This window comes from Epinephelus lanceolatus, chromosome 14 (genome assembly GCF_041903045.1).
Source record: "Epinephelus lanceolatus isolate andai-2023 chromosome 14, ASM4190304v1, whole genome shotgun sequence".
NCBI lineage: Eukaryota > Metazoa > Chordata > Actinopteri > Perciformes > Serranidae > Epinephelus > Epinephelus lanceolatus.
Genome location: NC_135747.1, coordinates 28,157,307 through 28,181,902, shown reverse-complemented (window position 1 = coordinate 28,181,902; position 24,596 = coordinate 28,157,307). Strand labels below are relative to the sequence as shown.

Here is a 24,596-nt window from a genome sequence, read left to right as displayed (position 1 = left end):
TTGCAGTTCCTGCACTTAATTTAGAAACTGTTCAGAATGTTGACCAAAAAGAAATTGGTTTAGAACCTGAAAAGTTGGTTCTCAGCCAAAACCAAAAAGAAGCAGGTTTTTCTTAACCTGAAGTGCGAAGTCAAGTGAGAAATTGTCTGGGGGGAAAAGGAGGATGCAGTGATCTCATTAACAGTCGGTCTGTCCTTATATATATCTGTAACAACAGGACAAAAGCGGGGTAAGTAAATGGTACGCACCTGCCCTTGAACACTTTCAGCCTAAACTATAACAGATCGCCCACAAGTTGAAGGTTTAGCGTTATTCTGCCTTTTACAAATCACCAGAAACACCTGCAGACTCGTTTCAGTGACGTTAAAGGATCTTTTGCAATACAGTGCTGCAGGGATGATGTTTTTTTGGTAGGCCATCACAGAAGTTAGGGTCACCTGGTTCCCTTCTCAAAAAGCCGATGGTATCTTTCCATTGGATTTTGGATCGCTGCAGAATATAAGCCCTGTGGCAAACCAAAGCTTACATGTTGTGTTCACCAAGATAATCTTCACAAATGAGCACTGCATTTATTATTTTTCAATCGTAAATGCACTTGCCAGAAGTACAAAATTAACATTAGGCTACAAACAAACTACACCACAGTCACATGACTTCAGCCTCACCATCACAACGAGGCTGTAAAGCCACGTTAGGTGTGATGACGCTTTGTAGTCTCATTTAGCCACTTGTTAGCCACTGCCATTTTGAGGACACATAAAACCTTATAAATTAATGAGTTGGGTATGTACTGACATATTTTTTTGTCGTAGAACAAAATGTGTTAACCACAGACCTTATTCCAGGTATCTAACCAAAAACCCACTCAAACATTCCATGGACTTCAAGACAAAGGAACCAGGAGTGCTAAAATGCTAACCCTTTACTAGTTCCTGGAGCACTCTATACATTAGTACCCAAGCTGCAGCTTCTGAGGCTGACATCTATTGCACGTCTGTCCGTCCTGGAGGAGGGATCCCTCCTCAGTTGCTCTTCCTGAGGTTTCTACCGTTTTTTTCCCCTGTTAAAGGTTTTTTTTGGGGAGTTTTTCCTCATCTGCTGTGAGGGTCCTAAGAACAGAGGGATGCCGTATGCTGTAAAGCCCTGTGAGGCAAATTGTGATTTGTGATATTGGGCTGTATAAATAAAATTGATTGATTGATTGATTGAATTTTCATATGAATCACCCGTTAACATTTTATTAGGACCCAATTGTAAACAAATTCAAGGGTGTGGCTGCTCTGAATGTGGATAGTTGGAGGACAGTCGCAGCCATTGTGAAGGGATTGGAAGTAAAACGAACACAGCCAAAACTTAAAGTGACGAAAAGCTGAGTTGCAGGTTTTGTCTTTTAAATTACTATTATATTATAATTACAATATAATCTATTGAAGATGTGTCTGCAGGACTGTCAGTTACTGTTTGTAAACAGGCTCGCAAGTGAAAGTCAAAGTCAAAGCCAACCGTAGATCCACTCTCGGTTGGTGTTTCACCTCACTGTATTTGCATTTTTTTTTACAGCAGTGTGTATCTTGGATGTGTGCTGCTTACAGTCTGGCACCTGGTTGCTGACTTTTGTAAAGCCCTGACCTCACCTGACGGCTGTGGGGGTACATGCCCATCAAATAACAAGAAAATTTAAAAATACAGGCAGGGGGCAGAGTCTCTGCAGAAAAATACACCACACACTTTTTGTGGGTCATAAGTGATGACTGAGATTGATTACTTCTGTATAAGTCTTTGTTTTTTTTTAATAGGAAAAAGAATATATCTACCTTATTTAGACAACAAAAGAATTGTAAAGCGCTTTGGATAATAAATGCAACCATTTTCACCTTTTGTTTGCTATAATGATTTACAGTGATGTCCACCATGAGGACTATATGCACCTAAAATATAACTTAAAACTATAAAACAAATTTCACACACATATAGATGAGATTTAATGGTAAATGTAGTTTATGTTTGTTTTTTTTTTGCAAAACAATTAACCCAAGAAAGCTGCATGTCATCATTTTAAGTAATCAGACACAAAGAACAGAGTGTGGTCAACGTGGTGCAACATGGCATCGGAGCGTAAGAACACGTTTTCAACACTGAGCAGCCTGAGGGAAAATCTTAGGAATCAGAACTCACTGAGACGTCAGCTTTGGCAAAACTAACAAACAAACATTAACAAATATAAAGGTTAAACTGAAAGAACAGATTCATGGCAACTTATGTAAAAATACTGCATACACTCACACACATAGAAAAGACTTTGGTAACAACAGCAGATGGAAAGTAACAATCACTGTGTGTTACGGCTGTAGGAGTCCCTTTTCCCTCTGTAGATCTGCCCAGGTGTGCTGCATTACCTAACGAGGTGCACTGCACAAAGAGGAGAGACGCCTCTGGCTTGGGAACTGCTGGTCCTGCTGCCTCTCAGCCTGGGATTTTACTGTCTTGTCTGCATGGTTTGTTGTCATGGATTTGACTGTTTTAAAGGTGTCTTATGTGGTTATTTTGGGCCAGTGTTGGAGTGTTTTGTTGACCTTAGGGCCACCCAAGGGTGGGTCGCAACAAATGGGGGCTCACCTGGGGCTGAACATTTGTAACTTGTGGCCTTTGTTTGAGTGTAGAGATCATCCCTTTTGTCAGACCAGTTGTGGTTTCAATTTTTAACTGACTGACTAGGTAGCCATTGGGTAGGTTTAAAGAGCTTGCCACTTTGTTATTTTGCCTTATTTTTTCTGGTGGCAATCCTGAGTGGGGGCACGCTTCAGTGTATTACAGTTGGCTATTTCTTTGGTCTCCTGTGATGCAGTAAATTCAGAGTTTAAAGCCACCTCGAGCTTGACAGGCCACTGAAGACTACCTAGGGTTAGCTTGCCATGTTGGTAGGCAGGTCAGTTTTCCTAGTTTTGCACTTTAGCAACTTAGTTGTGATTTCTTTTTGTTTGGTCCCTTGTGGGCTGCTGTGTAAGCAGGATTTATACCTCTATGTCAAACTGACGCCGTACCTACAGCATAGGCCCACACCATACCCTATGCCGTGGTCTGACGTACACCTCCTCCGAAATTTAACTACACGTCACGGCGACGCAGAGCTCCTGTCTATTTTTGTGAGATGAAACCATTTCCCTTGGAGGAAGCAAAGCTTTTATTTACTTTAATTTCACAGATAAGAAACAATAACTTGTAAAGACAGTAAAGCCTCCACAAAATAGCATTTTAAGTTGTGTATGATTTATCCTGGTTTCATATGAATAGAGGAAATCTCCACTTGTCGCTAGGCTAATTCATACAATGTAAAATGCCATAGGCTTGTGCTAAAAACATTAGCATGTGGGGAAAATGTGTCCAGCAAGAGACAAATGTTTTGTCTGTGAATGCTGCAGGTTATATTGAAGCTGATTTGTGTACTTGTTTTTGAAGCTGTAGCTATTAAGCCATATCTAATGTGTGTTTTGAATCAACTAAACTCTACAGCACTTCATAGAAGCTATGCCGCTGACTAGTGTTATGGAGGTGTAACTGCAGAGTGACACAGACACACCACTGTACAAGTACAAATGCTCACAACAGTGTAGGCCACGTGCGTAGGCTACGGCATAAGGCTCTGCATAGAGCTGACGCACAAGTATGAATCCCGCTTTAGGTGTAAGTTCGCAACATCTGTGTAGTGGTTAACGACATCGTGACCATTTGTGATTTTCCACTATTTGGTGTGGTCACTTGTGTGTTACTGCTGTTGGGTATTTGTTGTAGCAAATTAGTTGTGACCTTTTTTGGGTTTGGGATGTAGTCACCCCACAGATCATTAGATCTTGTAGTGGTGGGTGTGGCTTCCCAATTCATCAGGTTCATTTATGTTGCTGGTTTCCTACATCCATTACAGTAACTTGTGTATGTGGCTGGAGACAACATGGTGTCCATTTTGTGTTGTAGTAGTAGCAGTTCACTTTTGTTGGATCTTGGTGTGCTGCTGTTGGTCTACTAGTTATGATCTTTTTGGTTTGTGGCTGTTGCACTTGTTTTTAGCGTTGGTAGATGAAGTCAGTGTTTAGTGTTGTGGTGGTTTCTTTCTTTTTTTTTACCTCATGGTGGTAACCATTTTGTACCTTGTGGGAGTGGCATCCATTGATTTGGCTGGTTGACTTAGTTGGCCCTTTGTATAATAAGATCTTGTTTGATCCAAATTTGACCCAAGTTGACACCTTCTGTCAGCAGCAGTCCCAATCTGTTGTGACTTAATTACACCATTTGCTTTGTATTGAAGAGATGCTTGCATGTAGTGTTGGGGAAACTGAGCATCATTGTTTCAGATTTGAGCGCAAACTAGATTAATCTACATACTCAGAGTTACTGAGGTGTTTTTCTGAGTGCTTTTGATCTGTGTTTACCTTTAACATAAAGCCTCTGTAAGCAGCACTCATTTCCTTATTGTTAAGTACACTTAATTTCAATGAATAAATAGTATTTGTCACTGAACTATGGTTTGTTACAGTTGTTCTGTGTTTAACTGCCTCAGTACTTGTGTGTGACTGAGCGACAGTGTGACAACCTATTTATTCATTGTTTTAAGGGTGGGGGTGTTGCCGCTGTGTGTGTTCTGTGCTGCTGTCCCCTTTCCCTCTATTGCAGATCTGCCCAGGTGTGCTGCATTGCCTAATGAGGTGCACTGCATCTGGCATGGGGAGGAGGTGCTTAAGAGCTTCTGTGCCAGCAGCAGAGGAGAGAGGCCTCTGGCATGAGGACTGCTGGTCCTGCTGCCTCTCAGCCTGGGATTTTACTGTCCTCTATGCAGGATTTTTGTTAATAACTCCCATGGATTTGATTTAAGGGATGTGGGTATTTTGGGTCAGTAGTGGAGCTTTGTTCAGCCCATAGGGCCGCCCAAGGGTGGGGCGTAACACTGTGCCAAAGTCTTTGGCTTTTTCCAGAATAAATTTAGTTTTGTTGGATTGATAATTAAATTTAACAGGCAAGTAAACAAAGATCAGTCCTACATTAGAAGTCTCTCAGTATTTAAAGGGTGTGTAGCTTTGAAGAGCGCTAAAAAGAAGCCTTACTGTCGTGAGCTGAAGAACCGGTTGGCGAATTGACACATCAATCTCAGTGTCCTTCAACAAGATCCATTATCGTCACTGTTCCTCTACATCAGTTGTCTTTGCTCTTTGTCTTTTCTGGGCAAACGTAAGACAAAAGCATGTCTATCATGTTCTTGACAATGACTTGAGGAGGATGGAGGGCGTGAGGAAGGTGGTGAGCTGAACTCATTTGCCAGGCGTCCACCAGCAGCACGTTCAGTCCTTTGAACATGGACCGCAGCACCATATCGAGCTGTAGGGAGTACCAGTCGCTGTTGTACAGGCTCACCTCTTGGTCCAGGGCTTGGAGGTTGCCCGAGCGGATCACAACGATCGTCCCAGGCGCTCGGTCCAGAAGCTGCACCAGCGAGCGTCTAATGTGACGGAGCCGCCGTATGTACACCTCCACAGGAAAGGTGCTGAAATGGGCCCAGATGCTGAGGACGACGATGGTGTTAGGACCCCCAGAGAGGTTGTCCAGCTCATTTGAAATGTACCGCAGCTCTCTGGACATGACAGTGGAGAAGCGGATGGGTGGGCCATGGCAGCGGTACTTCAAGAGAATATTATGGGTGCTGTCCACCGCCATGAAAGGCCCGACGTTTTTAGGACTGTGCAGGTTGAACTCCTTTAAACCTGGGGAAAGTGAAATGAATGGAATTTGCAGTGGGAAAGATACACAAGGCAGAGTGTAAAGATAAAAGATGAGACAAAAAGGCATCACTCACCTGGTACTAAAGCAATGAGGTACTCAAACCACTGCCTGACGGTCGAGTCTCCGTACATGTTGATCACCTTGTTCTTCAAACACTGAGTGGTGGCAGATGATTCATTGAACTGGCGCATTGTAACGCCATTTAATGGCCTCCATGTGTCCTCGTAGTAATATCCAGATGGTTCTAGCTTAATAGGTTCTGGTTTTATACTGCTGTTTTCTACCTCTACTTTATCTGATACAAAGCGAGAAATGTTGCAGACAAAATTAAATTAATGGAATAAATCAAATCATGTAACATGACGCACAAAAGTTTCTCTGTAGGTATACTGTACCTTTCCTGGGAGGCAGCACGATGATTCTGTCGGGTCCTGAAGCGTGTATGTGAACTTTAATGTTTACACCACTACGATAAAAGAAACAGAATTTAGTGTTAAAACACTGTCAAAGGTTGAGTCTGGTCATATTCTATATTTTTGTTACTGTGAACAAACCCCATGAAAAAAGACCCAAACCAACAGTCTTAACACTTTCCGCTTTCTTGTACCTGACTCAGAATGAAGTCAGTCAAATCGGATTTCAGGGTGACAGTTAGCCCTCAGAGCTAATGCGTGCTAACTACACCAACGATGGATCGTAAAGGTGCAACATTTTTGGCCGGCACTAGTTATTAAAAGTACGTCAGAGGCAGTATCGTTGCTGTGAGCTGTAAATCCAGCACTTCGAACCATAAGGCAGAAGATAATGTTATCTCGGAGCCCACCCCTCCTCTGGGAAGCTGCCTCCATCTCACACAGACTCACCCTGGGTCTAGGTCTGCAACTGCCTGTACCACAGAGCAGCGTAACAGTGAGGAGCACTCACTCTAAGCTACAAGTTGGAACCAAAACATCCCCTGAAGAACACTGCACACTGACTGAAAAATAATGACTGCTCAATCTGAAGAATGTCAGTCTGAGAGAACTGAGGGGTGTCCGACTGATTCTGAGCTCTGATTCTGTAATGTGCTGTAATTCCTCATTATTCAGCCTGTAATGAATCCGGTCGAGCTCTTGCCATTCTTGCAGGTAAATGGCAGGAGTTTTAATGGAGTGAATTAAGAGGGGAAGGGGGGGGGGTAAACAGGGTAGGAAAAATCCAGTGTTTTTACTGGTTTTAATTACCTTGTCCTTTTGTTTTTGGAGTTGAGGAGACCTCTGCAGATAATTCAGCTCTCTGTAAAACCTCCTGAACAAAGACCACTGAAGGAACTCTAACCAGAAGAAGTTTAAGCTGGTTGCAATCTGCAATCCTCACCACTAAGTACCACTAAATCCCCATGAATCTTACACACCGGACACAAATATACTGTATGTCATATTATGAAATGTTTCCCTACAAACCTCTGGAAGAGCAATGCTTCTTTGTTGGTGATGAGGTGTTTCAGATAGCCTCCTTTGGCGTGGTTGATTCTGGTGTCACAGCTGAGCATCTTCGGCTTGTAGCAGTACCAGGGCTCTCCTGTGTAAAGGTCTGTGTAGTTGCACAGAGGCTGCTGGTCAGGGGGGAGGCACATGTTGCACACAGTAGTTTCAGACAGGAAGCCCAGGCGAAACAGGCTCTTAAAAAACACTCTATCAGGCCGTTCCTCCCTCAGCCGTCGCAGCACAGCAACAGCCTCGCTCGAGTGCACCAGTGTTATCTCAACATGTGCCGTCCCCTCCCAGAGGAGCGGGAACATAGTGGAGTAAAATCCATTCCTGTGGTCCAGCACTTTACCTGCTACACCTGCTCCAACCTCCGGGGAGTGCAGTCTGGCCAAAAGGAAATCCCCACCGTAGCGTTTGGGGCGCCCCTGGAAGTCATGCATTTGGACGAGTACCTCCAGCTGGTCGCCCAAATGCCACTCCCTTCCTCCCTTAGTGGGAAGGATGGCGAACAGGCTGTGGACGGGGTCGCTCGTCTGGCGCAGGGAGGTTGGCGCAGAGCGAGGCGGAGGCCCAGGCCAGGCAATAGAGTCCAAAAGGTAGCGCTCTTCCAGCTCATCTTCAGGGGAGGGTTTCTGGCCCAGATGGGCACAGAAGGTGCGGTTGTGATGGAAAGTGGGGAGATTCTCTGGGACGAAGGATGATTGGATCCTGCTCTGGAGCTGGTAGAGGGCTGAGACGGTGTGGCAGTTCCAGTTCTGAAGAGAAAGGGAGATTTAAAAGGTGCTGCATGAGAAATGAACATCAACCTATGACTGGCAGATACAAATGTATAAAGGAGCAAAATACTGTTGAGGTTCTGTGCTTTAACTGTCCCCATGAGCTTCAGTGTTATTAAAAAGATCGATAAAATGCTGTTAAAACATAAAAGGGTAAATGATCATCCATCCATTCCCCTTCAAGTTAACTGAGGACTCCCACGTGTAGCCCAGTTTTCTGCTCACCTCCACAGTGTGGATGTTGCGCAGCAGGAAGATGAGGCCAGACAGGGCTAAGAAGAGAAAGATGAGGGCATATTTGGACAGATTTCGGCACATGGTGACCTTCTTCTGTCTCCCATGATCAGGCCCTGTGTCACTCTAATCTGTCACATCTGCGATGATGGCATCATTTCGTCATCAGCAACCGATCCTGGCGAATGAACTCTGTCAACGAGAAGGAGGCACAAACAGACAACTGTTTATAAAGAAGCACAAAAATCATACTGTCTTGACATCTCTGTGTTGTCTGTCATGATCATGCTTTATTCTGCTGTTAAAGTTGCAAAGGCTGCATTTTCCACGGCTCTTTTTAGTTATCGTTAGTAATTTTTTGTAGTTTTTGTGTAGTTTTGCCCTCTTTTCTGGTTAAAAGAGGTTGTATTTTTTATAATTGATATTCAGTTGTATGCAGAGACTGCAAATGTCCATCTTTAGAAAAGGAATTTATTGTTAGTTTGGACATGAGGGTGATGTTGTTTCACGAGTGTAAATGTATAGCATCCAAATTTATTTAAAGGGACAGTTCACCCCTATGCAAGAAATACATATTATTCCTTGTATTCGTAGTGCTATTATCAGTCTAGATTATTTTGTTGTGAGTTTCCGAGTGTTGGAGAAATCGGCCGTAGAGATGTCTGCCTTCTTTTTAATACAATGGAACTAGATGGCACTCAGCTTGTGGTGCTCAAAACATATTTGAAAAACTCAACAGCATCGTCTCTTTCTAGAAATCATGACCCAGTTGACCTTGTGAACAGTTTCATGTAAGAACAATTTTCTTTCAAACTACACCCGCAAAATGAATCACCACGCAGAAGGAAGCGTGCATCTACTCCTGGACGAGAGGCTTGTGCTCACGAGATGTAAATATTAACTAATTAATGTAAAACCTCAGCTAGCTCAGTGGTGCTACGTGAACTAGCGGAAGACACTTCTCCCTGCACGGTGATCGAGTTGGTGGGTGTAGTTCGGTACAAAGAAAATAGTTCCCACATGAAACTGCTCACAGCAAGCTCTCTGGATTATCTTGAGTGACCAGGTCATGATTTCTTGTAAGACAAACTATTGTTGAGTTTTTCAAATGTATGTGTACGGCTGATATCTCCAACGCTCAGCAACTTACACCAACAATCCAGACTGATAAACAGCACTACAGGTAAGAGGAAAAATATGTATTTCTAATTTTGGAATGAACTGTCCCTTTAAGAAAAATGACATCAGTATCATCATGATTGTAATTATACATGAAATTATAGTGTGTTGTTAATACTGATGCATTAATGTGTGAGCAGCATTTTTCTGTTGTATCTGGTTGAGAGGGAACTAGTCTACACACAGCTTGGTGGTTTAGTCCATGTTCCCTAAAATACTATACTGCACTCCCCACAGCCGCAGGTCAGACACACACTCGCACATATGAGGAAGCACGGCAAGTTACAGACAGAAGCAAAAATATTTACACCTTCCTGATCACTTGTTCCTGCAGAAATCAGCTGTATCCTGGTGGCCTGTTCAATCATTTGTCTTCCTCGTTAAAAGCAATTTTGTTGCAGTCTCTCTCTTGCAGTAGATAACCACACTATTTCCTCTCTTCCTTACCTTCGCCCACTCACATGTGTTTTGGGAATGGACTCTGACTGATGAGCAAAAAGAACTGTTTTCCATCACCAACTCCTTTCTATCACTGTCTTGGTGAAGAGACTGCCATGGCACCTGGACACAGATACAGACACACACAGCCTATAACTACTCTACCACTCCAGCACTGAGTCCTCCTGCACCAGACCCGTGTTACCTCATTCTTATTGCTTCATTCACCTCCTTCAGAGTTAGCGGTCGTAATGTGTAAGAATCACTCACTTCCTCCACAAACAGTGACTTGAAAACAAACTACAGATGCTGACGCAGAAAGTGGTAAAAAACATTAAGCCATCAGTGGTTCTCTTCTTGAACAGGGTGTTTTAGCTCCAGTGCTTCATGCAATACCTTCAAGCAATTAATGTGATTGTTCCTGTAACACCCACTGTGCCTGATGTCAGCTCCATTTTAGTCTCATTACCTCTCAATTCTAAATTCAGTGGTGCACTTGTGTTCAGCCTCTGTTTCTATTACACTGCACCCTGATAGCCAGTATCTTTTTTCTTTCATATTGTAGAGGAGAATAGTTCAAAACCCCTTTGAGTAACCTATGATATATATGCCACAGCAGTGAAGAAAGACCGTCATGGCCTTGTTATGCCTGCTGGCAGTGCACTGGGGCCCATGGGGTGGTGATGATTCAGATTGCCACCTTGGAAATACACCTGTGTTCAAAGAAGAACTCAAGAATGGAGCCATTTGCAAACCCAACTCTGTCATGATAAAGTTACATGAATAATTCCTTATTTTCTTGCCATATACAGGTACGCAGTGATGATTGTTGGATAACATGTATGTTGATCATGTTGCCAAATGTCTAGTCTCTATTTGATCATGTGAAAAGACGATGATACGATAGCTAGTTCAGGTGCAAAATCTGTCAGGACTAATAAACTGAGCATATCTACAGGTCCGACGAGCAGTCATGCCTTTTAAACATGAAAGCGGCAGTCAGAAAGAACAAGAGAAAAATGACCCAGAAGAAAAAGTAGCAGAACTCCCTCGATTAAATTCGTTTGGCTTTTCATAACCAGTTGGCAGTGGTGTGTGTGTGTGCGCCTTATAACTAGTTACTAGCGTGCACCAGGGCCCATCACAATAGCATGCAATGGGGCCCATTATGCCACTGGAGAGCCACATTTAGGCTTTACTGCACCATTTAATTAATTCTGCTTATCTTAGACCTGTTGTCCTCGTTGGTGGACACTTTTTTGCGCTAGTGGTACTATGAGCACAATACACTGATACACTAATCCATGTTAAAACAAGATGGTAGCCATCTCTGCCAAGTCAGTCTGCAGCCGACCCCGTCACAAAAATGGACAAGGTGCAAAACCTGATGGCATTTTATGAATGAAACTTGTTTATTTATGCTAAACCAATCTGACCAGTTTTGGAACAGTAACAATCGGAGACGCTGTTAATTAGGAAGTATTTGTTTGAGGACATTGGAGCTTTATTATGGCAGCATATTACACAAGCCATGAAGTGTGACTGATTGTTCTTACAGACAAAAAAGACATTCCTAGCTTGGAGTATGGAGCAGGGAAAATTTGTATGGAGTTACAAAATACAACAACACAGTTAAGTTTTTGCACAGCCATTGAAAGGAACAGTGTAAGGGCACTGAAATAAACAGTTTTATACTTTAGTACACACTTGTAAGTATTAAAAATAAACTGTATGTCTTCATATGAGGACATCATTTAGTTCAAGTAGTTATCAGATCCTACTGATGCCACATAGCTTGGAGAAATTAAAAATGTGTGCCAAACAAAAGCTCAGGTCTCAGGAGGATATCATAATTACTCGCCTGCATCCCATTAATCTATCATTTGGGCTACAAGATGCCAGAAAACAGTGAAAAATGGATCACATTCCCTGAAGCCCAAATTAATATTGATATTCTGGTTTTTGACCCAGAGTCAAAAACCTACATTTGATCTTTTAAACAGCAAATATTTATGATTTATGGACATTTCCCCCCCCCCCCCCCCCCCCAAAAAAAAACAACAACTTAATCTATCAAAATTGTTGCAAATAATTTCCTGTCATTCAACCTATCAGTTAATCGACTAGCCGTTGCAGTTTAAACCCTACATATGCACAAACACTACTTTAAATCAAGGTTATTGAGCCTGCTGTTTAACCTAAATGTTATCGATGCATATTCATTATGTTAACAGACATACTGACTGTCATATAGCCATTACGTTGCTTTTAAAAATAGCTCTGATGACAGTAAACAATCCTCCTCAGTCCAATTTTCCATCTTGAGATTCATCACTAACGGTCCGATGTTTATATTAACATATCACATGAACGGTGACGACAAAGAAACGGACGGTTAATAATATTTAAAACATACATAGAAATTACAACAAACATGTCTACTACCATTTAAAACACCGTCCCTTTGTTAGCTAACGTTAACACCGGTGATGCAGCCCCATAACGTTACTCACACATTACGTCGACGGATTAGCATGATGTCGGACCGCAGGGTGATGAAGCTAACGGCTGCCCCGAGGAGACGACACAGAGGCGGCTTGGCTGCCACATCGGAGGCGGTGTAGTAGACTGGAGGAGTGATGATGGGAGGAAAACAGGACCCGGTGGGCGGTGGGTTTATGTCTGGGTTTATGGGTGGTTGAAGGTGCAGCGTCCTCTGCTGGTCAGTAATGTACAACTTGAGTGTATAAAAGCTGTAACATGTAAAAAGTAAAAGTACGGAAGCTCGTAAGGAAAACACATAAAGAAGAATTCTAATATTTAAACGTAATAACATCCTGCAAGCTGCACCCTATATACAATGTGGTATTTGTAGCCTACATGTGACTGTACATAATCATCCAGTACATGTAACGTTATATCCATACAGTATTTATTTCTGTGCACTATTTATATGCTTTACAAGTCACAAACACACTTGTACATAGACGTTTTATTTGATTCTTGTTCTTAATCATCACAGTATAACACCAAGTCAGTTAAACTTCAGAGATATCAATATGTCCATTTAGGAAGCACATGTGATTGTGAATCAGTTCAGCTGCTTTGGTGCAAATGAAAGTGCAAACAGGTGCAGTGGAGGGGCAAAAACAAGACCCAAAATAGGGAATGGTTTTACGTGTGATGGCCACAGACAGTTGCTCCCTCCTTATCCTTACCGACTGATTCTTCTCTAGTTGTGTGTTCTGCTAGTGTCCTTGTCACTACTGGTACCTGCAGCCCGGTCAGGTTGCACAGGTAGTCCAGCTCCTCCAGGATGGTACATCCATACATGTGGGTGGAAGAAGGTTTGCTGTGTCATCCAGCACAGTCTCAAGGCCATAGAAGGACATCAACCCAGCAGAAGGACCGGTATCTGCTCCTTTGTGGGAGGAGGAACAGGAGGAACACTGCCAGAGCCCTACAAAATGACCTCCAGCAGGCTACTGGTGTGCATGTTTCTGACCAAACTGTCATTATTGAGAAACTGAACACTTCTTCAACTCATGAGTATCAATCAGGCCACCTACCAAAATGCTTCACCACTGCAACTTGTAGTTACTCTATTTCTGGTGATTAATACCTTCTTTATAGGAGGATGTTTGACTGGTCAGGACGGAAATGACCAGTCTCTTCTCTCATTTAAATCTAGTAACTAAAGTACAAGATCCAGGGACTGTTCAACCTTTGACATTCCTATGCACCTTTTAAGATGAAATGAACTACAAACTGGCCTCAAACTAGAATCTTACGTCCCCTTTAGCTTTATTAAAGCTGATGTTTTTATGATACTTGTAAATGTTTTTTCTTCACTTCCTGTTTGTTGTGTTGTTTGTTTTGCTGATTGTGCTCTTTTGAGGCTTTCTTGTTCTCAAGTCTCTCTTGAAAAATAGATCTTTTTTTCAATTAAACTGCCTGATTAAATTAAATATTATTAGATAAATAAAAAAATACAAACCATCATTTGAACATAATATGAAACCAAATAACAAAACAGATTTATTTACAATTTTTAAGATAAAGGTGCTACAACATTCTTAGATGAGTGAGCTTAAGTTAATAAAACAGTTCAGCTGTTAACACAGTATGTGCTAATAAATAGTGTGGTTATTGGTTCATGTGTAGAATATATCCGTGGTTACAAGTGCACTACGTTTAACACATCAACTTCTAATCTGATTAACTGTAGTTTATCACGTGTTTAATGCAGGAGATATTGATAAAGAAAATAGGATATACCGTGCTTGGTCTTTTGATCGGTAGAGGTAGCAAACTATCGTGAAGTAATTGCTTTAAAGTTACTAATATGTTATGATGCTACACCACAGTTATTGTCTTTACACAGATAGGAAAATGTTAAATAACAGAATCAAGTAGTGAAGTATAAAAAACATGAGTTACATTCACAGTAAGGTGTTGCTGTCAAGCCTGTCCTGGGATCAGTCTTGATGAATAGAAACTAAGCACACTGCCATTTGAGATCTGGGTCAGTTTGAGATGAGTGCTTTTGTCAGACAGTCTCAGGAGGGAGCAACGCATCTCTATTTACAGTCAGTGCAAACGTACACACACTCAGCAGTTCTGCACAGGTGTGTATTATTTGTAGGCTCTCAGACAGGGCCGGGAGTGGTGTCGTCCGTTCTTTGCACTTCTGCTTGGTTGTCTGCTGCCTTCTGTGGGGTGGAGTTAGGGGTGGACTGTGCTGTTTTGCTGGGTGATACTGGTGAGGAGGGCTGTGGTGTTTCTGTTCTATCACTGACCGCCTCCTCAGCCTCCTCCTCCCTCTGCTGCACAGAGGAAAGGTACTGTTCCAGCAGGCTGCAGTCTGCACTGTCCACACCGTCAGCGCTGCCTGCAAAGCCGCTACGAACAGGGCTCAGTGCTCGCACCGTCTTTAGAGAGTCTGCTGTCCCACTGCTCAGGAAGCTGTCTTCCTGCGCTGCCTGCTGATCGCTTGTTGACTGGAAGCCAGAGTCTGGGAACGAGGCATCTGTGTTGGGTGGGTTCGTCGTGCTGGATGCAACAGGCGGGGTGACTATACATAGTCCAGGAGCTGAGATCTGAGCTGGAGGGACAGCTTGGCTAATGCTGGCCAGCTGCTGCTCCACAGACTGCTTCCACTGCTGCATAGACTGGAGCTACAAGGAGAACACAGGAAAAGTGTAATGAGGCAGCTGTGTGAAACACTGCAAAGCTATTAACAGAATTTTAAAGGCCATTATTTTAGTAAGTCAGCATGTTTATCTGTCGGTTGATTAGTCCGTCAGCCCATCACTTGGTCCAGACTGAAATACCTCAACTGCCATTGGATGGATTGCAATGATAAATGACAATCTTAATCACTGACCTGTTTCCACAGAAACTTTACAGCTTCCTCCTGAACCAGCCTTTGTAACCTCTCTTCTTCATACTGCTGCTGCACCCTACAAACAAATCCCATTTTTAACCATTATTAATCTTTGAACATTTTAGCACAACCATATGTGATATCTATTGAAGTGCAACCATTTTAATATCATGAATAAAATAGAAAATCATCAGTGCTGAAGATCAGTCAGTTACCTGTCCAACTTTTCAGACAAGAAGAGGATATGGTCTTGCATCCTGCGCAGGCGGATCTCACTGCGCACCTCTCTGGCCATGGGGTGACAACACCGTGTGTGCTGTCCCCTCCACCATGACTGTATTTTAACCGCTGCCCTGTCTGCCTCCATCAAACTTGATTTACTGGCACATGTATCAACTTCTTCCTGCTTGGGGGCATCTCTCATCTCTGCTTTACCAAAATCAAAGGTTGTTTGCAGATCATTTTGTGGTGTGCTAACTTTGACGCCCACTGCTCCAGGTGTCGGAGCTGCACCAGAAATAACTTCCTCTTCAAGACCCTTCACTTGCTTATCTGATGAGGGTGAATGATGCGTCTTGTTTGCGTTGTGCTTTTTGGGCTGTGCTGGCCGCTTCGGAGCCAGGGAGTCAGGTTCAAATGTCTCTGTCTCATCCTCGCTGTCAGAGTGGGCGGTGTGGGGCTCCAGGTCGGATGTGAAGGGGAGGAACGTGGATTCTGAAGAAAGCATGCTGCCACTTAGTTTCTCCTCGTCGGTCTGCACATCCTCTAAATAGATGTGCTCCTCTCGGGGCCTCGGGCTGCGAACTACCGTCAGTGACGGGTGGGAAGAATCACAGCTCACCCAGGTGTTAAACTGCACGACTGGTTCTGTACAAAAAAGGACACACCAAACAGTTATCATCTTGAAATATAAAGCTCTACATCACAACTACCTGTAAAGAGAAACAATAAAAACAAATGCTCCGAGAACGCCCCACAGAGAGACAAAGAAACGGTCTTACCTGTCTCCCGCACTGATGGAGCAGCTGCTGGTGCAGGTGCACTTGTGTGCTTCACCTCTCTGGCTCCCTCCTGTGGGACTGGGTGTGTAGGACTGTGCCTCTCCACATCTAGCTGAGTTGGACGAGGAGGACTAGGACAGCCTCCTCGGGTCTCCTCTAACAGCTGCTTTTGGTGAAACCTGAGAGACAAAAAGTCATTGCAAACATGTAGTAAGTTTGCGTGTTGTTTGTTGTGTAGCATTACTGCTGAATTCAGATTCATACCTCTGCTTACTGAGGATCTTCTCTAATTTAGCGTCTTCTGCCGTTTCCAGGGCTGGTGATGACGACAGAGGGCACACAGTGGCAAGGTACTGAACCAGCTGAACATGCTGACCTGGTCGATATGAACGTCCTTTTCCCTGACTGTAGAGCCACTCTGCTTTCAGACTGTCATTGTGACAATAATACACAATAAATAAAGATTCAAACATTTGGATAGTATCCCTGCATTAATCTTAACAAGCAAACTAACAGCACAGGAATGTACGCACCCTTCTTTCTGTGACACCACGTAGCCATCCAGGACCTTTAGGCTCAGACACCAACTCATGACATACGGCCGATAATCAAAACTTGGCAATGAGGGGGTTGCCATAACACAAGGGTTGCTCATAATGGACAGCTGCTCCAGCTCATGGAGAGGTGCTAGGTATGATGCCTATGGAGTAATACAAGTAAAACAGGTCAATGATAATTAGCCTCTGTATAATATAAATGGAGATCAGTGCTGCTGTAATAAGTAAGGGAAGAGATAATTACTTCATTAAGATCTCTTATCTCATTTTCTGCCAGGGAGAGAATGGATAAATGGGCAGGTAGGTGAGCGGGAACAGTGCGGAGTGTTGTAATGCTGTTTCCATGGAGTAACAGTGTCTGTGAAATTGACATAATACTCATCAAAGATACACAAAAGACAACTGCAATAATAACTGTACATTATTAAATTGTTATATTTTGGTTTAGGCTCTCTTTTGACCTCAGAGGCTCCAGCGCTCACCTTCAGTGCCACCAATTTAGTCAAATCACCAATGGTAGAAATGTTATTGTCAGACAGATCCAAGTGTTGAAGGGAAACACAGTTGTTGAGTTGCTCAATAACCTGTGTAAAAGCATGTACAGTTAGTAAACATATTAAGACACGGGCTGAAACTTATGGTTTCACATATGCAACAAGATGAATGAGATATGATTTTATTTGAATCTCTTCTCTCCTCACCTTAATATTGTTCCCGGACAAATTGAGCCATTTGAGGTGTGGCAGATCCCTGAGCCCCTCAATGTAACCAATACTGTTATTGGGAAGATTGAGGACGGTCAACTGGGTTAACCGAGACACGCCCATCATTCTCACCAGACGGTTACTTGCTACAGATAACTAAGGAGAAAAAAACATAAAGATTGAAATCAAGAAAATGTTAAGTAAAGTATTTAGGCACCAAATTATACCTTTAAATAAAAGCAGTAAAACTACCTGCTGAAGGCCTGGGCTCCTTTCCAGATGGTCCAGCTTCATTATGTGGTTACGGTCCAGGATGAGAGTGTGAGTGTCCTCAGAGCAGACGAAATTAGGGTCCAGCTTTTGCATACCGCAGGCTGAAAGATCCACCACAGGACCTTGAAGGAGCAAAGGAAGAGGAGATTCAACAGACTAGAACACCACAACTACTATCATTTTGCTAATCACCAAGGCCATATTACACACAGGAACCTAAAGCAGTTACGCATACACACAGTACACAGCTGCAGTAAGCTGGAGGGCAGATAGACACACTAATTTTAGACATAAAAGGTCAGTTTGCAGCGGTCAGGGCTTCTTGAGAAGTTAAATAATTTACAGAAACCCTGTTATCAACTGGGTGCATGGAGTTAATATAAGGACACTGACTAGACTAATAAATGATGCTACTTAGCTGCATTATGGGAATTGGAGGATACTGCGTTTTTAAAGCTTGACTGATATAGGGACTAAAACATAGGGTATCTCAGCCATTTATTTTTGTTTTAATATGTCTCTGCAAATCTTCCAACTACATTACAGTGTAACACTAAATCACCAGAGTAACAGGAAAAGGACCGAACAATCACTTTTGTGCAGTAGACAGAGCTACCTCTGTGTAATCACATCTAAATAACAAAAGAAAATACCTGAGTCATATCAAGTATCGAATTCTTACACTAGCTAACATTACCTACACAGAATGCAGAACATTAACACAACATAAAATGAGTTGGTCTAATATAAAGTTTTGCTACAATTTGATACAAGACAATTATTAAGTCTAGCATTAAGTTAAAGCATCGACACGGGAGGTTTTATCTGCATCCTTTGAGACTTAACGTTAGTTAGCTAACGTCAGTACTATAGAGGTGATGCAGCTAGCTAACGTTTAGCTAGCAAGTAATAAACACTCACAACAGCTACCGCTAAATAAAAATGAACTATCTTTGCCTATTTGACCAAAACAACCGTGGAGACCACTTACCTGCATTTGTATCGACTTGTAAATCCGATACACCCATCCTGTCGCCTTAAGCAACACCTTTAGCTAACAGCTCTACTAGCTGCAGACTGTGATGTGAAAGGCAAGACGCGCCTGCCGCTTGTCAAACGGTTTTACCCAAAGAGGTTCTGGGAAATGTAGTTCATATACGCTGCCTCGCTTATTATGGAACGGCGTCTTTGCGGCGTGAAAAGACTACAATTTTCATCGTTTCCTTCCGCCTGCTAGGTTTAATAAAAGAAAGAATAAAGCTAGCTAACTGTAGTTAATGACGATAATATCTCGCAGTGACCGTAATTATTCTCTAACTTCATTTTTAATTTGCTTAGTTCAACTCTTTATTAGAATTATTACACCATAAAGTACTGCCTGTCCGCTTGCTGTTACGCTTCCTAGGCAACCGTCAGATTGTGACGTAAACCTTGTGGTGATTGGCCAAATATTAATTTGAGTAAACTATTTTTACAACAGCAAAAATAATTTATATTTATATTTCATTTGTGAAGTATCAAAAGCACGTCAACTGACCGAAAAAATATTTAGTCTTTATTAGTTCTTAAATTTCGCTTTGTGGTCTCCTAAGTCCGTTTCCGCATCCGTCATCTTTCTTTCCGGTTTTGTGCCCTCTCGTAGCCATCATGAAGTGAGTGTACAGAATAGTATCAAAAGCCATCTTAAGACTTAAACAAACTATCTAACGATGCTATGGACACAAAGAGTAAATGTATACCCTTTTCTTTATGTGATGCCTTGTATTTGTCGTTTTCAGGGTCGAGTTGTGCAGTTTCAGCGGGTATAAAATTTACCCCGGCCATGGCCGCCGATACGCCAGGATAGACGGAAAGGTAACCGCTCCACCCGACACCGGCTCACATCTGCTCTGTCTGTAGAGACGTGAAGTACAATTTACCGCATTGAATCTCCTGTATTCTTTGTATTTTGTCGCTTAATGTGAATGTGTATGACATAAACAACGGTCTTTGACCCAGGCCCAGCCGGCGCCGTTGAATGCTATGAAACTTGCTAGCATTAGCTGCTAACATAAACTGTCAAGCAGACTGTAGAACAAGATACTGTGTTAGCTGTTACTTCTGTTAGTACGTGGCATTTAAGCAACACTACTGCATTGGACTGCTGTGTTATTGTTAGTACAGAGCCACTGAAGAGCTTGGGAATGTTTTAAAAATGTTTAGTGTTTTAATTAGCTAGCTTGATATGTAAATTGTGTCAGAGGGGCATACACTAGTCTCCTTATGGCTAACTTCAATGGTATGTGAAGAAAACTACAATAAATCCAAGCTCAACCATTAGTTAAATGTTTGCTTTTCCCAGTCCACATGGCTGTGCCTAAAATCACTCCCTATTTAGTGTATAAAGGTCTGAACTCTTACTTATGTACTAAAGTGCTCTCAAATTCCCACAATGCAGCAATAGACGTTGCAAATGGCATCTGCATTACTTTGTACTAATAATCTCACACTACACATTTTGTAGATGACAAAATACAGCTGTCAGTAATGGTGCAAAATTTGTCTAATGTCACAATGTACTGCACATTATAGAGTAAGCGTGTGAGAGTCAATTAGATAGAGATTTGCAAATTACTTATTTAAGGATGTGATTGTCTGTCTTCATCAGGTGTTCCAGTTTCTGAATGCCAAGTGCGAGTCTGCCTTCCTGGCCAAGAGAAACCCCAGACAGATCAACTGGACTGTGCTGTACAGACGCAAGCACAAGAAGGGCCAGTCTGTAAGTAGCAGGCTGTATTTGTCTGTCTGTGTTTATAGTAACTAGGTGATGTCTGTGTAAATTGAAATTTACACATAAGATAATCCTTTAGTTGTCCCTCAGCAGCAGCGGGATAGTGAAAGCAGAACACAAAGCAATATATAAGTGTATCAATAAAAAGAAACACAGGTCGGTGTAATAAGTAAACTGCACAAAACAAAGAGTAATATAATAAGCAAACTGTATAATAGCAGCAATATAAAAGAAGCAAAATACAAGAGACTGGATGGTTGATTTCACATTTATATGGCTTCAGGTCTTTATTATTATTATTATTATTATTATTATACTGTGTGATAAAGCAGCCAATACCTGCATTCAGTAATATTTGTTGATTGTCTGGTGCTGAAGTTTGGCCGATTTACTAATTTGGCATCTGGGCTTCTTTTTTGCACTGCGTGCTTATAATGATGTTTATTACAGTACTAAAAATGGCAAACTAACATGATAGTGTTTATCAAATTGATTGCATTTGTTGTAGGAATTTTATGAGTGTGTAAAAGCACTGCTAATATAAAGGGTAGTACACAGGGAATTGTTTTGTTTTTTTTTAAGGTTGTTGAATACAAGTCAAGTTCCCACTCATTTATACACATTGATTTGGCTGCGGGTGGACGGTGTGCATGGTCTTAATCTGTGTTACGTGCTGTTGCCTGACTGTGTTTTGCAGACCGGGCAGCAGTGCTCACTCCACACCTGCAGCCATAGAGCAACAGGAGATCATAGTACTGGTCTTTGACGTCTTTGTTGACCTCTTACCATTGGCCAGCCTCCAAACTCTCCTACATGCCTCACTACTTTTCACCTGTAACTGTATTACGTGCAGTTTGATTCTGTCACAGCTCACACTTGTAAAATATCAGCATTTCAGTGATACTGTCAGGCGTAGTCTGGTTTTACTCTGGTTAGTGTTGGCATTTAAAAAATGTTTGAAATTCATTGACACTGATAGTTTTAAGAGGAAGAGTGCTCACCATAATATACCAAAATGTTTCATGTATGTTTGGCACATGCTTAGTCCTTAATAAGAGACGCTCTCTACACCCTGCTTGTATTTTGCTTTGGTAATTCCTGGAAAAATGTAGTTAAAACAAAGGTTTGCGACCTTTGTAAAGTTTAGAGTCCCCCTATAGCCGCAGAGCTTTGGACTGCAGTTAGTATCTTTGGAAGGTTTCATTCAACAAGTTCTTAATTTTATAGTTCCCTGTTCTTATTTTCATCTGTCATGTAGCAGCATTATTGGTTCAACACCTGTAGTGTTTTTCATGTGACTTAAACCAGAAGAAACACAGTGTAAGCTGCTGTTACGTTGGATACTCTTAATCGTTTTTTGTGATTCAGTGAACAGAGTCAGGGATGTGTTGACATGACACTGATGTGGGTCTGTAGAGTATTTTGTTAAAAATTGGGCTACAAATAACCTAAGGTCTCTCTGATGTGTTTCTTAACAGGAAGAGGTGACAAAGAAGCGTACCCGCCGCGCAGTGAAATTCCAGAGGGCCATCACTGGGGCCTCCCTGGCTGAGATCATGGCCAAGAGGAACCAGAAGCCCGAGGTCCGCAAGGCCCAGAGGGAGCAGGCCATCAGGTGAGGACACAAACCATACTGTCATGTAGTTACTCAGTTTCTTGGTTTCTCTTGAATCAGGCCGATTAACTCAAACATTGAGGTGCTGTAGTTTCAGCAGCAAAGATATTATGCTTGTAGAAGTTTTGGAATTTGAGTCTAATTTTCATGCACCACAGTTGGCCCTGTAAAGAATCCAATCTTGCAGCGCCTTTTTTCAGTAATTAAATCAGATTCAGAAAAACATCACTTGGGTTCATTTTAGTCTCGACCAATATGTTAATGTGGGTTGCAGCATTTGAAAACTTGACTGTCATCAATCACTATTTAAAATGGGTGGTGAATAAAATGAAGAGTTATACATCTACATAGTCTACAGGTTCAGACTTGCCACCAGGCAATTCTGGGGCCCAAGAACATATGGCCACTACCATCAATGTTGAAAAAATTACTGCAGGGGTGGGGAAAAAAAGACCTGCTGACTGCGGTCGACATAGCAAGGGGGACAGTCTAGAGAAAATTGGTAGGACTAAATGTTGTTCCTAGTAGGACCCCGATAGATACAAGTGGAAATTTTAGGAGAAATAATAAATGTTGGGCCACTCACCAAAATCATTTTGGTAAGTCTTTCCGTTGTTCCAGCAATCACCAGCTCTGGTTTGGTCAGATGAACCCTTAAGTTAATGTGCTATATGTGAAAATATGCTGTTTTTCCTCATGGTCTCGCTTGGCCATCGCTGACCGGCTTTCGGTCCCATTACCATCTTTCTCAGCCCAGATGCCTGTTCCACCAGTAAAGACTGTGGTTGCGTGTACTAAATCACCTGAATACAGCGTATCCATGTGTATAGGAGGAGGGTTTCGAAAATCTTATTGTCAGGATTTGATAAAGACCCTGGTATATTTTAATACCATGATTCGGCCCAAGCCTATTATTAACTGTACCTTTTTATACCGAGGTACATAATCCTTAAATATCTGTAGGTGTATTAAGTCAAATGTGCAAATCAAAGAGCAGGACTACTTTATGGGTCAAATAAACCTCTAAAAAAAATGTTTGCATCAACGTGATGTACTTACGTTGATTTGACAGATTTCATTGTCTTTATCAGCTGCAGGCTCATTACTGTGTGGTTATTTTATCCATTAACTCTTTCTCAGTTGTCTTTTTCCCCTCCAGATATTTTTTGTCACATAAGATTATACAAGATGACTGAGTGTTTTATCCATATCAATCTCTGCTGCTTGTTTAGTTTGGCTGATTGTTTCTCTGTTTCCTCTCAGAGCTGCCAAGGAGGCCAAGAAGGCAAAGCAGGCAGCCAAGAAGCCCGCTGCTCCAAGTGCAAAGGTAAGATCTCAAGTCTTACAGGAGTGGTAGTGTTTAGTTTTATAGATCTTTCTCTTCACTAATATCAAAGCTGGGAGACTATATGGCAGACATGTTGTGAATATTAAAATTCAGAGTACCATTTTTGTACAAACAAAAAGCTTATGTTGTGACAAGGTTAAAAAAATAAAAACTGCACACTGTGAAGGAGCTTGGCTTTCAGCTGCCTGCTCCTCAGTGTTCACTGGATTAATGACTAACTTTATTGCCTGCTTCAACTGTGTATTACGGTAATATGTAACTGAACTTAATGTTTTTGTCCTCCTGTAGACGTCTGCCAAGACAGCACAGAAACCCAAGATCGCTAAGCCCATGAAGATCAGCGCTCCCCGCGTCGGTGGAAAACGCTAAATCTGACTCAGTTTGTGGTTGTTAATAAAAAAATTTGATTAACCATCATATGTGTGATTTGTAATTTTTTTTAAGTCAATGTTGAAGCAAGATCATATTTATTATTACATCAAAGCCATGCAGATATCTAATGTTTTAACTAACTTGCTGCAACTTGCTTATGTGATTGATTATTTCAACCATACCTTTACTGCCATCACATGTTGAAAGCTCTTGTTAGGAAAAAGGATATCATCCTGAAGAGTTCATTGTCATAGTAAAGCTTAATCTGAGACTCAACTTTAAATCCAGATCTTCCCTCGGTGTTTTCCTCTCTGTCCTCGTGTAATCGGTCGATCCTGTGTCATACACACTGGCAGGCCAGTGTTGATAAGCAAAAATAATCTGTCATGAGACCCTTAGAAGTTTGAGGCCATAACAAGAATAGACTGAGATGAATGTGGTGCATTTTTGGCACCTTTTTAGTCTGAAGGTTTTCTGATGAAACTTTCAGAGTATGATTTCAAGCTGTGTTGAACTGGTGGATGTTAGAAACTGGGGTTTGTTGCTCTTACATGCAGACTGTCAGCAGCAGAGGGTGATGAGTTTCAGTGATGAGTTTATGGAGTGTACTTTAAACAGTAGCTCACATCTATCATGAAGCCTGACACAAATATATTCAGCATTTAAATTACAACTCACACCTTAAGTATTTTAGCAGCAGGGGTAATG

General features: G+C 42.0%; 3 protein-coding genes and 1 non-coding gene across 6 annotated transcripts; 2 read left to right on the top strand and 2 right to left on the bottom strand.

The window, feature by feature from the left end:
• Window positions 1-1,980: 1,980 nt before the first annotated feature.
• Window positions 1,981-12,560, bottom strand: nxpe3 (neurexophilin and PC-esterase domain family, member 3). Of its 3 annotated transcripts, none has more exons than XM_033615408.2 (6): window positions 12,376-12,560; window positions 8,237-8,437; window positions 7,209-7,990; window positions 6,162-6,232; window positions 5,840-6,061; window positions 1,981-5,747 (listed from the first exon to the last, which is right to left on the bottom strand). In XM_033615408.2, the coding sequence occupies exons 2-6, from the start codon at window positions 8,327-8,329 to the stop codon at window positions 5,182-5,184; spliced, it is 1,734 nt and encodes a 577-aa protein (XP_033471299.1). In that variant the 5' UTR covers window positions 8,330-8,437; window positions 12,376-12,560; the 3' UTR covers window positions 1,981-5,181. The 3 variants fall into 3 exon arrangements, with proteins under 3 accessions (XP_033471299.1, XP_078030680.1, XP_078030681.1); XM_078174554.1 differs by lacking the exon at window positions 12,376-12,560 and adding an exon at window positions 9,872-9,985; XM_078174555.1 differs by lacking the exon at window positions 12,376-12,560 and adding an exon at window positions 9,886-9,985.
• Window positions 12,561-13,864: 1,304 nt separating this feature from the next.
• cep97 (centrosomal protein 97) lies at window positions 13,865-18,907 on the bottom strand. Its single transcript, XM_033615914.2, has 11 exons — window positions 18,775-18,907; window positions 17,763-17,905; window positions 17,508-17,666; window positions 17,289-17,390; window positions 17,051-17,164; window positions 16,783-16,949; window positions 16,514-16,678; window positions 16,250-16,428; window positions 15,464-16,115; window positions 15,249-15,324; window positions 13,865-15,039 (listed from the first exon to the last, which is right to left on the bottom strand). Exons 1-11 carry the CDS (start codon window positions 18,809-18,811, stop codon window positions 14,512-14,514), a joined length of 2,322 nt encoding a protein of 773 aa, XP_033471805.1. The 5' UTR covers window positions 18,812-18,907; the 3' UTR covers window positions 13,865-14,511.
• A 460-nt stretch (window positions 18,908-19,367) lies between these two features.
• rpl24 (ribosomal protein L24) lies at window positions 19,368-23,933 on the top strand. Its single transcript, XM_033616129.2, has 6 exons — window positions 19,368-19,435; window positions 19,562-19,637; window positions 20,431-20,541; window positions 22,032-22,168; window positions 23,432-23,495; window positions 23,805-23,933. Exons 1-6 carry the CDS (start codon window positions 19,431-19,433, stop codon window positions 23,883-23,885), a joined length of 474 nt encoding a protein of 157 aa, XP_033472020.1. The 5' UTR covers window positions 19,368-19,430; the 3' UTR covers window positions 23,886-23,933.
• LOC117251848 (small nucleolar RNA SNORA23) lies at window positions 21,190-21,370 on the top strand. The gene has a single exon (XR_004501273.1). It is a non-coding gene; the product is annotated as a small nucleolar RNA SNORA23 (small nucleolar RNA).
• Window positions 23,934-24,596: the final 663 nt, after the last annotated feature.